At 39.3% G+C, this 15,178-nt stretch overlaps 1 protein-coding gene across 1 annotated transcript in view; it reads right to left on the bottom strand.

Moving 5' to 3' along the window:
* LOC128016737 (plexin domain-containing protein 2) overlaps positions 1-15,178 on the bottom strand; it is an 82,678-nt gene that overhangs the window by 26,580 nt on the left and 40,920 nt on the right. The window contains exons 2-6 of the mRNA XM_052601450.1: positions 6,438-6,637; positions 4,908-5,054; positions 4,419-4,488; positions 2,779-2,901; positions 989-1,107 (exon numbers count right to left, since the gene is read on the bottom strand). Of these exons, the coding sequence (XP_052457410.1) occupies positions 989-1,107; positions 2,779-2,901; positions 4,419-4,488; positions 4,908-5,054; positions 6,438-6,637 (659 nt within the window). The remainder of the gene's footprint in view (positions 1-988; positions 1,108-2,778; positions 2,902-4,418; positions 4,489-4,907; positions 5,055-6,437; positions 6,638-15,178) is intronic.

Here is a 15,178-nt window from a genome sequence, read left to right as displayed (position 1 = left end):
TTCCTTGTTTCATATTGGAGCGTGGTGTTCAGATCCTGGCACTCATGTCTTGTTCAGTTTTGGTTTTGTGTTGGGGTTCGGACACTCGTGCTCCATGTTCTGTCTTGTTGTGTTAAGAGTGTAATTTTGAGATCACTGGGGCCATACGCTTTTCTTACCGCATGTGTTGTGGTGTTCTGTGTAGCATGCAGTTCATACTTATATCAGCCATGTGCTTTCATATTATGTTTTGTCTTCTGTAGCACTCTGCTCAGGTTTCCCTCAGTCGGTTTTATGAGTCTTCTCATTAGCTGCGTGTTCATGTCTTGTTTTGTTCAAGCACATGGCTTCTGAATGTTTTGCTGGCCATGTGCTTGTGCTTTTGATTTATATGAGCACATGGATCTTATTTTGTTTGTTTCTGTTTGCCATGTACTCTCATGTCTACTGTCTAACCCCACCAACCTTGTTAGCTGATTATTGGCCACCTATTTTCCCTCATTAGCCTCCTTGTTTGCTTCCTATTTATTCTCCTTGTGTTGGCAGTCCTGTGCCAGTTTGTTGTTTAATATTTGCCATTGTGTTTTCTGCCCTGTCCTGCCTCAAGTTGCCAGTTGTGTTTTTGTGTTTTGAGTCCTTGCCTCATCCCTTCCACAAACCCTGACAATTTCTATCTCCAATTCTACATATTTTATTTTAGAATGTTAAAAACAATTGATTTATTTGATGATTAAAATGGATTCATGCATTTCAAGTATGTCACATTTGATTGCACATGATTTGTGAAACTAATGGAATATCTTAACAGTACTGGTTACATCATTTTGCCATTGCATGGTACAGTACCTCACTGTGTCTGTAAGTGGAAAATTGAAAAGAGAGTGACACTGACACAATCATACAAACTCTGATGGAAAAGAAGTAATCACAGAAGAGCCGTGTCACAGACAGGGAGAGAAATAGAAAAAAGGATGAAAGACATGGAGGAATTAAAAAAAATCTATCAGACCTCTTTGTAAGCAAAGACAATTCGCCCATCACTGTGTAATGTAGCCTGGAAGGTGAAACTTCCTTGATTAAAAGAATCCTGGAGATGGACATGATCCCACTGGACAACCAAAGCAGTTCCTATGAAACATATACACATTTAAATAATATTTTAAATGTAATATTTTATACATTTTATACATCTTTTATACATTATGTTTAGCAAGCAAGCAAGCAATTTTATTTATATAGCATATTTCCTAAACAACAGACGCTGCCCCAAAGTGCTTTACAAAAATAACAAGATTAAAATCATACAACAAAACAAACATACCTTATTCAAAAGCTAAAGAAATCAAATACGTTTTTAAATAAGACTTAAAAATTATAAACGATGGAGCTGACCTCACATGGAAAGGGAGACTATTCCAGAGTTTGGGAACTACCACAGAAAAAGCATGATCTCCTTTTGATTTTAAATTACAACGAGGAACCTTTAAAAGCCATTGATCGGTGGACCTAAGGACTCTAGAAGGAGAGTAAGGACAATAAGATCACTGATGTACTGGGGGGCAAGGCCTGACTGGGCCTTGTAGACAAACAGGAGAATTTAAAAAACAATCCTGAATTTGACCGGAAGCCAATGTAAAGATTTCTAAATCCTTACTAGATAAAAAATGCTTTATTTAGCAATTGATCTCAGGTTAAAAAAGCTACCTTTAACAACGGCACTAATCTGTTTTGTAAAGTTAAGTGATGAGTCCATTATAACCCCCAAACTCTTTAATGTCACTGTAACATTCCTGTGCTTTATCCAATGAACAGGTTTTATCTAAGCTCACCTGAAAGTAAAACTGGAAATCGTCTGCATAACAGTGATATGAAATACCATACTTCCAAAAATGGTGCCTAGAGGAAGCATGTAAAGAGAAAACAGCAACGGTCCCAAACTCGACCCCTGAGGGACACCACAAACTAAAGGGGCCAATGTGGAAGAGAAGTCTCACAGATTCACAGCAACTGTCCTGTCTTTTAAATACGATGCAAACCACTGTAGAGTTATACCCTGAACACCAATCCAACACTCCAGACGATTAAGAAGAATTTCATGGTCTATCGTATCAAAGGCAGCACTCAGATCCAACAAAACCAGAACAACATGTGATCCAGAGTCCAACGATAATAATATATCATCAGTAACCTTGAGCAGTGCAGATTCTGTGCTGTGACAGGTCCTGAAACCCAACTGGAATGTATCTAAAATATCATGAGTATTCAGAAATGAATATAACTGTGAATAAACCACTTTCTCTAATATCTTGGAAATAAGTGGCAATTTAGAAATTGGCCTATAGTTGTTAAAGACTGTATGATCCAAGTTAGTTTTTTTTAACAAGGGATGAAGAATTGCATATTTGAAACTGTTAGGTACTACTACACTCATCAAAGAACTATTAATTATAGCTGTTAGGCTAGAACTCACGGTAGAAAAAACATCTTTAAAAAGATGAGTAGGTAGTTTAATACTTATATTCTCTACTAATAACAGTTTCAGTTTCTGATCCTGTATGCCTCTGTAAATAAGAGCATCTTGAAAACAACAAGTGACACATTTCTCTCTTCAAGTCAAGGTAGAGTGTTTTTGATGGGTGTGTGCATGTGAACATAACTCGGTCTGACCAATTTCTGTACCAATATATTTTTCCATTGTATATTTCTGTCAGACAAGACACCCTCAGTCTCTCTCGCTCACACACACACACACACGCACGCACTCACACACACACACAGTCCAGTGCATCTGTCTCTTACCATTGTCAAAATAGATGACAGTTGAATTTCTGGAGAGGCTGGGGTCAAAGTTTGCCATAAGTGGAGCGATATATTGTGTGGCTGTCAACATTCGGTGAACCACATCACCTGTGTAGATGAACCCTGAAAACACAACACAACCACACACAATCTATAAACCTTTACAATACAAATTCACAATATAGAATAATATTAAAAAGGCATTTAAAATTTAATCTTCAAGATGAAAATAAGATAAAACTACTCATTTTGTTCATAAAAACTTTTTTTTTTTGGCACCAATGCATGAACATGTGCTTGTCTTTCTACACTTAATCTCTGTGGTCTCCTCCTTTCTCATCTATGCATCCTGGCAAACAGCCCTGGTCTGTCTCCAAAGTGATTAATACTCTAATTAGCCATATAAATGCCTCCTTCCTTCCCACTCACAGAAAATAGAAAGGACCTTCCACACATACATAATCTAAAATGTGTCTTCAACATTTGTGTGCGAATCTTACCACAGGAATTCAGCTAACCTGGACTTTACTGACCAACTTACCCTGTAAACACAGAGCACTTAAAAACTCATATTCAGTTTAATAAAAAGAAAATAATTAAGACAAAACCAGGACTCATATCATTTGACAATCCAAGAAAATTAAAAAGAAAAACAAATCTTCAAAATCGATTTATTATAGCAATGTGCACACTTATTTTTCCTTACTTGTGCCTAATTCTAAAGCCCAACCATACACCTACCCTTAACCATATTGAACTTGCTGATCCGCATAGGTGTCCTCAAAGGAACTTTATTTCCACCTCTCAATTTATTATTATTTTATTTGTATTTTTTGCCATTTGTACTTAAAATAAACCTCTTCCAGTTGAAATGGGAACAGAGAGACAAATATGATCTGAAAAAAGCTTATTCAAACAAGTTGGTCACATCAAAAGCTAAATCCACTGTCCTTGATCTCTGGACTCCTATCCTAGTTACCAAAGCAGTTTTTTCTTTAGCAATTTTGTCTTATTTAACCAGACAACAGAGTTGATGCAAAAAGCGTTCATGGGCTGATTCCACTTAATGTAAATAGATACTCAGATTTTCATGATTTAGCAAGCATTTTCCTGTGCTGTTCATTACCTATTTTTAAAGCAGGAAAAGTACCTCTTATATCACTGATATGGTGCACAATTTTTTGCTCCTGACAAAACATCACTGGGATTGGGATATTTACATCACTTGTGTTTCACTGTTTCCAACCACAGAGAGATGACTGATGTGATTATAGGGAGAAATCATATGGTGGTTTTCTCTTTCTATCTTTCATTCACTCATTCATCTGAGACACATATTCCAGCAGGCAGTGAGTCACATGAACTACCATCATAATAAAAATCCCCATGCCCAGATATCAGGAACCTCTCACAGCTGATAAACACAGCCTGATCCACTAGAACAAAGTGACTCACAGTCAAGCTCTTATGCCTACAAGCAAGAACCAATCAATTATATATTCCTCTTTAAGCTCATACAGATCATATGTCCTGGTTTAGCTATATAATACTCATATCGCATGGAGGCAGGAAGATGATCTCTTATAGCCTCATCTTTGGTTGTGCTGCACACATCACATGCTAGAGGCCAGGTTACTTACCACCAGTTGCAACAGTGATCTCTCGCAACAAATACCCATAAAATGGAAAATCAAAGGAGAGATTGACCCGCTGAGGATGAAAACAAGACAGAGTTTAGCTTGCAATTATAAAAAGATCTAAACAGTAAGCAGAATAAATTTGACTTCTGTCTTAAATATATGGTGTGTTTGTCCGCTGTGGTTTCTTTTGTTTGGAAAGTGGGATGTGAGGATATCTCAGTCTGTTCCAGTAATGGGATGGCGACACACCAAAACCTGATCCCATTTCAGAGAAATGGGGCATTTGAGGATCAACACTTGGTCTGTTACTTTCATAATCCACACAAAGAGATGTTTAAGTATTTATTTTTATTTGAAAATGAACGTGAACAGTAATTGTTCTTAAATTTTGTAATTTCATATAATTTGCATTTCAGAAGATTTCAGAAATCTACTGCTTTCTATTTGTGTGTGAGTGATGAATGAATGAATGAATGAATACTGTCTTACCGCTGCTTGACGGTGTGTATTGGAGAGGATGCCATGAATCTTCACATTCTCCTTGTGCATTAGATCGATATTTACCCATAAATTTTTGCTCATAGGGTCACTGGGGACATAAGTCTTTGAGGTGTAGTAGTTATGATCAGTGTCCTCCTGCAGGGAAATATCAAACAGCCAGTCCGGTTAAAGGATACAATACTTAATGTCAAGAAAATCATACAGGTCTGGAACAGAATGAAATGTTCACTTTTCGGTGAGCTATCACTTTAATTTACTCAGAAGAAACAGCTCAACACAATCCATATTTGTTTATGATAGGCTTTTAACAATCAAGGGCCACGAGCCCATTCTGATTTTCACATCACAAACAAATAATTTAACCAACTGAGATTTGATTGGCAGCACCTGTATAGGTGTTATTTTAGCCCAGTTCTCCCTATCCACTTGATAAGAACAAGTGGAAAAGATGAAAAATGGTGACTAAGTGACTAAGAATGTTGTCATTTTCATGTCATAATAATAATGTAAAAAAACAAACAAAAAAAAACATTATAACTTGAGTTTCCATATGGACACATGCTCTGTGAGTAGAAGATATGATGCATGACAAACAAAACAATCCAAAAGAAGAGCTAATGGACATGACACTTAGAGCATTGATGAAATCATCCTGGCTTAAACTGTGATTGTTTACTGTCTGTAAAACCTTAGGAGGAAGAAAACTGTTCAAAAATGTCTGCACTGTCTTATCAAACACTCTGGCGCTGAAGAATTCCACATGGAATTATATAAATAATACAATTCTCATAAAGAAAGAGATGTGTCAGAGTTAAAGAGAGGGGAATATAAGGTATGTGATCTTTGAAAGTTTAATCTATTAAAGCGCAAAAGCAGAGCGGCACAGGCTGAAACTAAAGCCTAAAAGCCAAAATTAAAGCCTGGGGCCATGTCATAAAAAAGCAACAGAAATTCAATCCTTTGAAACTCACAAAATAAAAAATGACAGAAGCACTTTGTTGTGTGTGAAGTAAATGATGCACCTACTGTATGTGCATGAATGTTTTATACAGGAATAAGTTTGAATACTAATTGTATTGAGGCCTGTTCACACTAAGGACGATAAATAAAGAGATGTAGTTCTAAAAAAAATGTTCTCAATATTAAAGAATCCCCACCTCAGCTACAACGATAAAGGCACAGAGAAACAATATCGTTGGAATCACTTTCAGAACATTTTTTTTCCAGCCGATGAATGATAAAAACATTGACACCCAATCAGAATTAATCCTGTTATAATGAGCTTGAGAGATTGAAGCGGTAGATGAGTGTGCACTTAGAATAATAAACCTAAGCCTCTGATGTGGATGCTAATATAGTTATCTATAAGATTAAAAGATGCAAGCATAATGGTCAAAGATGTCTGTCAAGCATGTGTTTACACAGTACACAGGAAAACAATGAAAAGTAGCGCAGTGGAATGGAAAAAGGCATGAATGGCCCCAAAAAAATCATATTTTGTTAAAGATTAAAGGCTACCATTATTTGGGAGCTGCTGTCTGTGTCGTCATCAGTCAGTATACCAGGTGAATCCTGAGACTCAGGCTTCAAACTGTCTTGACTGGCTTTGTTACTTTCCATTGGGAGGGGCTCCTGGAGAAGCCAGCGTCTCCTCCTCAACAGCTCCACAGAGACATCACCATCCTGTGACCATCCCCGAAGAACTGAATAAGCAGCTCCTGGAACAACGCAAAAACAACAGTCAATCCTACAAGCATGAGAGCATTTTGATATTACAATACACAAAGCTTCATTTCAGAAAAAAGGATGCTGGTTTCTTTTGAAAATGCAGACAGAAATCCCTCTTCAAAACTTATTTTCTAGGTTTACGAAGGTCATGAGAATCATTGCTCAATAATGTCAAATCCAATCCAGACAAACCTCATTTGTCTTACTACTGGCACTCACAATTGAAACATTACATGCACTTATGTATTTTCAAATGGTTTATACAGACACAAAAAGCATAACTTTTTTCTTTATTCTCCTTCTCTTTATTCTTTGTTCCAGATTAACCTGCTTTAACAGTGGTTGTACTCAAGCAGACAGTCCAGTGTACTCCTAACAACTGGTTTATTGTTAAACTGAGTATGGTGTTATGATGATAAAATGGTTTCTGTGAGAGCCGAGGGTGAAAAGTAAAGAAACGGTTTCAGCTGTGAGCCAAGAATCTCAGTCAATCCCAGTCTGCTTTTCTTCTTCTATGGTCTGTATGTCATTCTTTATGTGCCTAATCTCTTTCTCATTCACCCACAAACACACACAGGGCCAAATGCTTATGCAAATCAAGACTCATGTGGTCAGAGTTTAATTAAACCTTCTATTTACTTTGCTCTCTAGTCCTCTCATTATAAAGATGTGAGAGATGATGGGAGTGTGTACACTAGAAATAAGGGCAACTGAACGGCCAAAATGGGAATCACAAAAGCACCTCATAATGTGATTCAGCAGACTAAACAAAGAGGAGGGGAAAAACAAAAAACAAAAAAGAGATCAATGATTCACCCTGGAATGTGGGTTAGTGCTCTCCGAGCACCAGCTTAATCTAAACTAAAAGTCCAATTCAGTTGTCTGAACAGGTTTAGTCATAATCTCTCTGTTTTTAGAAGCTGAGGTTGAGTGAGGACAGAATCAGTTTAGGCCTCAACAGCTTGGGTTGATCTTCATTCACATTCCACACAGAGATGGCTAATGTTTATTTTAATGCTTAAGAGATAATGAACGCTTAAATACATAAAAATTTTCCTAGAGAATACACAGGCTTGACAAAAACTACCCAGAATGATTCTCAATTCTCTGTCTACTCATTATAGCTTGCATGGTTTGTTCTGTTTATAAACACCTCTGATTAGCATGCAGCAGCTCCTCTTGCCTGAACCAGAGCTCACACTCATCCTCACTTACTTGCTTTGTGCTTCTGTTTTGTAGAAACAAATCTTAGTTAGTCCCTCAAAAGGTATACATTTAGGATAATAAAATATTTAACTCTGAAAGAAAGATTGTACCATTTGTGACCCTGGACCACAAGACCAGTGATAACTGAAAACAACTAACGATTCTAATCACTGTGTCTACACCGGATGCAAGTGGTGCGGTGCAACAAAATACTACAGTATGGTAGTATAACGATGCAGGCGCAACATTGTGATGTCTATTAGTCATCAGCGAAGGAAGATGGCATCGTCTATTGGCCCAACCCTAATTACACTGATAATCCCAGCACACATCTCTCTTCATTCAGGTGAGTATCTAAGCTGTTCTCTGCACTTCCAAACAACCCAAGTGAGAATGAAGGGTGAAAAAATTCACAACTTGTAGAATGCACTTTGTTTCTATGTTATCACGGTCTACTGTTCTTCCTTTAAACCCTCGATGTGAGGAAAGATTCTTAGTGCCCAGTCTTTCTGTGAAGCCCATTATACATAACAGGTCAATGAGGATGGTCCGTGTACGTTTTGATAGTTTGTTTTCCAATTTGAAATGAAATAAGCAGAAACGAGAAAACGGCCCCTTTATTCGTTTTTCGTTTTTTTGATAAAATCGAAAAACGAGATTTCGGCTTGAATTTTCGTTTTTTAGTTCAGAGACATAAAACGAATAAATGACTTTAAAATTCGTTTTCCACATGTGGGCGGTGCTAAGACGCCCCCTTCCGCCGATTGGTCAAGCAAATCTGAGCATGTGACGTCATCAGTTGTCGCTCAGGTCTGTTCAACAAAATAATAGTCCTCTAACGTTACTATGGCTACCGATTCTTAAACTGTGCAGGGCAGGTCCTGTTGGGCTTTCTTCTGTGCTTCTACGCGTTTTACAGAAATCTTTACATCAGAAATATTAATATTAGTCTGCCACCAGCCCGTTTTAATTAGCGGTGCGGGGTTAAATCTGTGTGTTGATGCTGCGCTAGACAGCGCCGAGCGGGAGAGGATCAATGACCAGTGTTCGGTCAGCAGTCAGAACTTGGTACCGATGATGATGAAATACATTTTTACTGAAAATGACCCGCGAGTATGATTGACAGGACGATATATATATATTAATATAAGCGACTTTGTCTTTGTTTTTAATAAAATAATTGTGAACCACAAACCGAGCCTTCGTTTTAAAGGGCGATTTCCAAATATATTTTATTTATTTATTATAATATAGGGTATTTTATGTCACCCGTTAGTTTGATTATAGTAGGCTATACGCGATTTTTTATTTATTATTATTGTACTATTGTACTGTTGTTTTTTAATTAACAATATATCATAACAACTGAAAAAGATCAAAATCTACAGAAGAGATTAACAAATAACTTTGGTGTTGTCATAAGTTAACTAATCAATGGGAAATTTTCCTCACCGGCACAACCCTATTTTTAATGTTGGCTACATGTTACAGATTTAATGTTGAGCACATAATGTTAAAGGCTTCTTAAATACCATCACATTCAGTTGAAGAGTCAAGAAGGATGTGTTAATTTATTCAATCTTTCATTAGTTGGTGACCCGGTGTGATTATAATAGCATAAATAAAAAAACACGTAATAGGCTATGTATGCCAATAGACAAAACACATCTGCTTTTCCTCTAGATCACTTTACAGTGTGATGGAAATAAACTTTTCTTAAAGCTTGTTGTATATCACCACAGCTTTATTGGCACCCTTCTTTATGTGTTGTATAATGTAATAGACAATTGTCCTGCAAAATGATGAGGTTTGGTAAAAAAAAAAAAAAAATAATTGCGAGCAAATGTCGAATTGTGTTTTGCAATTTAAATCAACAAGGTAAGAGGCTTCAGGCTGTCTGATGAACTCTGTATGAACAAACACCCAGCTTTGCAGTATAGGTGGCACAGAAACAGCATCTGACCTGGCTTTAGATGTACTTTACACACTGTCTATTGCAGCTCAAAGGAGGCACTGTGAATTTACATTGCAATTTCATTCTAAGAGGCTATTAAATGTGAAGTGACAACATGAAACACTACTTTTAATATATATATAAAAAACACCAGCAGTTGGTAGCAAGTCACCCTGATAATGATTAAATACCAATTTACTAATTTAGGCTCACAATAAGCAGATTACATAATTATACCATGAAAAAATTAAAATAAATATTTATGTGTGTGTGTGTGTGTGTGTGTGTGTGTGTGTGTGTGTGTGTGTGTGTGTGTGTGTGTGTGTGTGTGTGTGTGTGTGTGTGTGTGTGTAAAAGCAGGAAGTCCAGTCCTGGCTGTATAATCAAACAATAAAACGAGAAACAATGAATGCCATCAAGAACATTTTTTATTCCACAGGAACTTGATCCAGTTCACTTGTTAAAGGATACTCCACTTTAAAATAAATTCTGTCATCATATACTTGCTCTTATGTTTTTTTCAATCCTTTATGAATTTCTTTCTTAAGCATGAATTCAAAAAAGATCAATTAGTATTTTCAAAGCATTTTGGAACTCTTCTTGTTGGAAATTGACAACACGTTCATTTACATTTACATTTAGCTGACGCTTTTATTCAAAGCGACTTACAATTGCTATATATATCAGAGGTTGCACGCCTCTGGAGCAACTAGGGGTAAAGTGTCTTGCTCAGGGACACATTGGTGTCTCACAGTGGATTCAAACCCGGGTCTCTCACACCAAAGGCATGTGTCTTATCTACTGCGCCAACACCACCCCCTCATCGTTCAAAAAGAGATGCAATATCAGGACACTGCATAGAGAACTGCCTCTCCACAGCAACCTGGTCCTCTGTTGACTGAAATGGATTCTGCCCAAAAGTTGAAACTGGTGTCAATGAAGATCTTGCTTCACGGTCATACCAGTCTGCAGCCTCCACTGCATTTGGCAAAAGATCCACAGACACTCTCTTTTGGCATCCTCCATGAGCCAAAACATTAGGAACCCCCTTTTCTAATAATAATAATAATATTAATTAGACAAAAGAACATGTATCTTATCAACATAATTTCAGTAATTTGATAAGGAAAGGGACTTTTAACAGATGATAGAAGGTAATTTACAAAATCGGAGGCATTCTTGACTCTGACACAGTCATGGCCTGTGGCATTTACATTGGCAGTCGATTGATTCAATTACATATGCCTGTACTCTGTAAGATTTACTGCGATAATTAACAGGGCCTATCATGAAATAATATTTGCCAAAAGTGTTAGATTTTCCTGAATGCGCTGTAGAATAATTTACATCCAAAGATTTTCAACATTACAATTTTTAGAGGAAACGTTCTTGAACTAAAAATAGCAAAAGGGAGACAGACACATTCCATCCTGAGCAAGCATTAATGGAAATTGTATGTTAAGTCAATGTAACTCAATTAGGTTATAACAGCTTTTCCCTGTTTTATGTTTCAACGAACTGATTGAAGTAGGTCACAACGACGACATTAGAATTTCTATGTAGAATCAGGTAGAAATACCTCCTTAAAGCAACCAGATTTAAGATCCACTGCTCTAGAGGTCCAAGATTGTATGTAATAAACTAACTTCCTTAACTGTATGTAGCTGTTGTGCTAGTCTAATTGCTTTCCTTTTTTTCCTTTTAAATAAACAGAATCACACAATTTAAAGAATATGTCCTGAATTAAATAACAGAGTGAATTATCCAGTGAAAGGGGCACTGATGCAATTAGTGAACCAGGAGGAACTGGACATGGAAGATGACCTGAAACGTTATTGCGTGTCTGCGCTATCTTGTCAGGTTACTACAGTTCGTCTTGACCGTGTGGTGCAGTCCTGGTATGCTCACCGGATTCCAGGTAAAACAAAGTTTAAATGTGAATTATGTAATAGGCATGTACAAGTATCAAAATTTCATATCACAGTAATTACTTAAGGTTCAAGTTTTTTAATAGTATTGCAATAAAGAACAGGTTTTAAAAAATTGTCTTTGGTAATGACAAGTTTAAATTTTTGTGATGTATATTAAAATATCATGCAAGTATAAGTTTCAGATGTAAGAAACTAAATTAATCTAAATAAGCTTAATACTAATTTAAATAACTCTAATGCAAACATTAAATGAAAACAACACTTTGTAAAAAAGATAAAATTGTGGTTGCTTGCCCATTTATGATCAATCAGATCAGCCACAAGCTAATACATTTCAGCAAAGAATTTATTATCAAAGCAAGGGAATATTCTAAAATGCTTACAGTTTTTTTTTCAACTGCTTACACAAAATTATTACTTGTCACACAATTTCTAAAAACCAATTTCTAAAGACACTCAGACACCAGAACCACACACTAAATCTGCAAAACCATACACAAATGTTTGGCCTTTTACTCAGTTTTCAATTTCGTTAAACACTTTTTGCAAAACACGACACACAATTTTCTATACAACACACAAAAATCTGACAGGAAGTTTCTTTATTTCCTTTTATAAACACAACCAATCAAAATGCCACACTAATTCATCCGTGCCTCACACTAACTCCTCACATGTGCAGACACTTGTTGCTTTACTTAACAACAACCAATCATGACTTTACTAGTGGCCTATAAATAGGCCAAAGGTCAAGTAATAGGTTTTGGACAATAGATGCAAACAATGCAGACAGAGTAAGAGGAGTTGGAGGGAGAGCCAGAGGATGAGTTCGACTAAGAGGAGTTGGAAGGGGAGCAAGGGAAGGAAGAGGACGAGTCAGAAATGGAGGACAAGGAACAAGAAGAGTGGTCTCGAATGAGATTAGGGCTACAGTAGTCGATCATGTGATAAACCATGGTTTAACAATGAGAGAGGCTGGACTGAGAGTGTCATGTCAGCTGTCTGATCACCCTGTTTTTCGGTGTGTGTTTTTGTTTATGTCGTCATTTCATGCGCACATGGTGTTTTGTTTTGGTTTTGATCGTTCGTCTTGCACCTATCTGTGGCGTTCCTCCCTCCCCCTCATTACTACAGTTTCCGCTTCTAATTGTTTGACTCCACTCACCTGCATTCAATGTTTGTCCATCTCTTCCTCTATTTATTCCCGTCTGTCGCGCCAATCGGTGCCAGATCGTCGTTCGACTACAGCCCATGTGTAGTCATTCTGTCTAGTCCTGCTCTGTCGTGCCATTGTCTGCTGCTACTGGTTTTGTTTTGCTTTTTCTATTTTTTCCCCTCCTTCATTTACTAGACCGGACCCCTACATTCCTCAGAAGTGTTTTTGGTTTGCTCCGTGACGGGCTCTCTCGTGTTCTCCTCCCTCCTCCACTTCCTACGCGGCCGCGCCATCGGGCGCCCCCTGCCGGGTGTTTACGAAAGGACATTCAAGCCTCTTATTTTCCTGCTGGACATTTTTCTATTATTTCCCGGCCTGTTTTTGTTAGTTGGAGGGAGTTTTTCTTTTGGACTTTTTTTTTAATAAATTCTCACACCATACCTGCATCTGTGTCCAGTTGTGTTCCTGACAGAACGATCTGGCCAAGATGGACACAGCAGGCGCAGATCCTGTCAGAACCGCAGTCACCCAGCAGGGTGTTCTTTTAGGCCAGCACGAAGCCAGATTGACGAACACCACAAGGGAGGTGGAGTTCTTAACCAACCAAGTGGCTGAGCTGACCACCCGCATCCAAGAACTGCAACGAGAGGCTGCAAAGGGTGGTGCAGCTCACCATCTTCCTCGCCATGAGCTTGAGCCCCGATGCAATAACCCACCACCCTACGATGGAGACCCCAATTCCTGCCGGGCCTTCTTGTCCCAGTGTTCGGTGGTGTTTGCCTTGCAGCCACGCACATACGCTCTTGAGATGTCCAAAGTGGCTTATGTATTGACTCTTCTAACTGGTAAAGCTAGAGACTGGGGTACTTCCGTCTGGGAGACTCAAGCCCCTTGTTGCGCCTCTTTTAAGGATTTCCGCCAGGAGATGGAGAGGCTATTTGACCGCTCTGCCAGAGGTCAGGAAGCGGCTGACCAGCTAGCACGGCTCCGTCAGGCGGGTCGCTCAGTAACGGACTACGCTATTCATTTTAAGACTCTGGCAGCGACCTGCGATTGGAATAAGGGGGCCTGTCGAGCTATGTTCCGTGCAGGGCTTGATGATGACATCCAGGATGAGCTGGCCACTCAGGACTTGCCACGGGACTTTGACGATCTCGTTAATATGGCGTTGCGGATCGAGGGTCGCCTTCGCCGCCGCCGTCAGCGCCTGGCAGTTCGTCCACCCTGGAGGACCGAGGAGTCGTCACCTGTTTCCCCCACCGAAACCACTGAGCCGGAGCCTATGCAGGTGGGGCGCCTTCGGCTCACTCCGCAACAGAAGCAGCAAAGACTCACCCAAGGGCTATGTCTGTATTGTGGCAAGTCCGGTCACTTCGCAGCAGGCTGTCCGTTAAAAGTCAAGGCTCACCAGTAAAGAGGGGGATCCTGGTGAGCGCTACCCCTTTATTGCATTCCCCCTCCTCTCGCACTCTCCTTCCTGTCTCAATTCATTTTGGTGATATTTCTAACTCCTGTGCAGCACTGGTTGACTCGGGAGCTGAGGGCAACTTTATGGACCTCTCCCTAGCCACCCGTTGGGGGATTCCTGTCATTCCTCTTCCTGAACCTATTCCTGCCCGTTCATTGAATGGCACTTTGATCACCACTGTCTCCTATGCTACCCCTCCTGTCAGTCTAATAGTCTCGGGCAATCACCGTGAGGTAACCACGCTGTACCTTCTTGAATCCCCGAGTGCTCCCATTGTCCTGGGGCACCCGTGGTTGGTGCAACATGGCCCTCACGTGGATTGGTCGAGCAACTCTGTCTTGTCTTGGAGTAAGTTTTGTCATGCGTCTTTTTTGGGTGCTGCCTCTTTTCCTGTGTCTGTGTGTCTTGTCTTACAGGTGGAGGCTGCTGATTTGAAGGGGGTCCCAGTGGAGTACCACGACCTGTGCCAGGTGTTTTGTAAGTCCCAGGCCACCTTGTTACCTCCACATCGTCCTTATGACTGTGCCATTGAGCTCCTCCCAGGCACTTCTCCGCCCAAGGGTCACTTGTTTTCCCTTACAGGCCCTGAAAGAGAGGCCATGGACAAATACATTAATGAATCCCTCAAAGCCGGTCTCATCCGACCCTCTTCATCTCCTGCAGGTGCTGGCTTCTTCTTTGTCAAGAAGAAGGATGGCTCCTTGCGTCCTTGTATAGATTACCGAGGCCTGAATGACATCACTATTAAGAACAGGTACCCCTTGCCTCTTATGTCGTCTGCCTTTGAGCTATTGCAGGGAGCCAAGGTCTTCACCA

This window comes from Carassius gibelio, chromosome A7, assembly GCF_023724105.1.
Source record: "Carassius gibelio isolate Cgi1373 ecotype wild population from Czech Republic chromosome A7, carGib1.2-hapl.c, whole genome shotgun sequence".
Taxonomy (NCBI): Eukaryota; Metazoa; Chordata; class Actinopteri; order Cypriniformes; family Cyprinidae; genus Carassius; species Carassius gibelio.
This window is presented reverse-complemented; position numbering and strand designations above follow the sequence as displayed.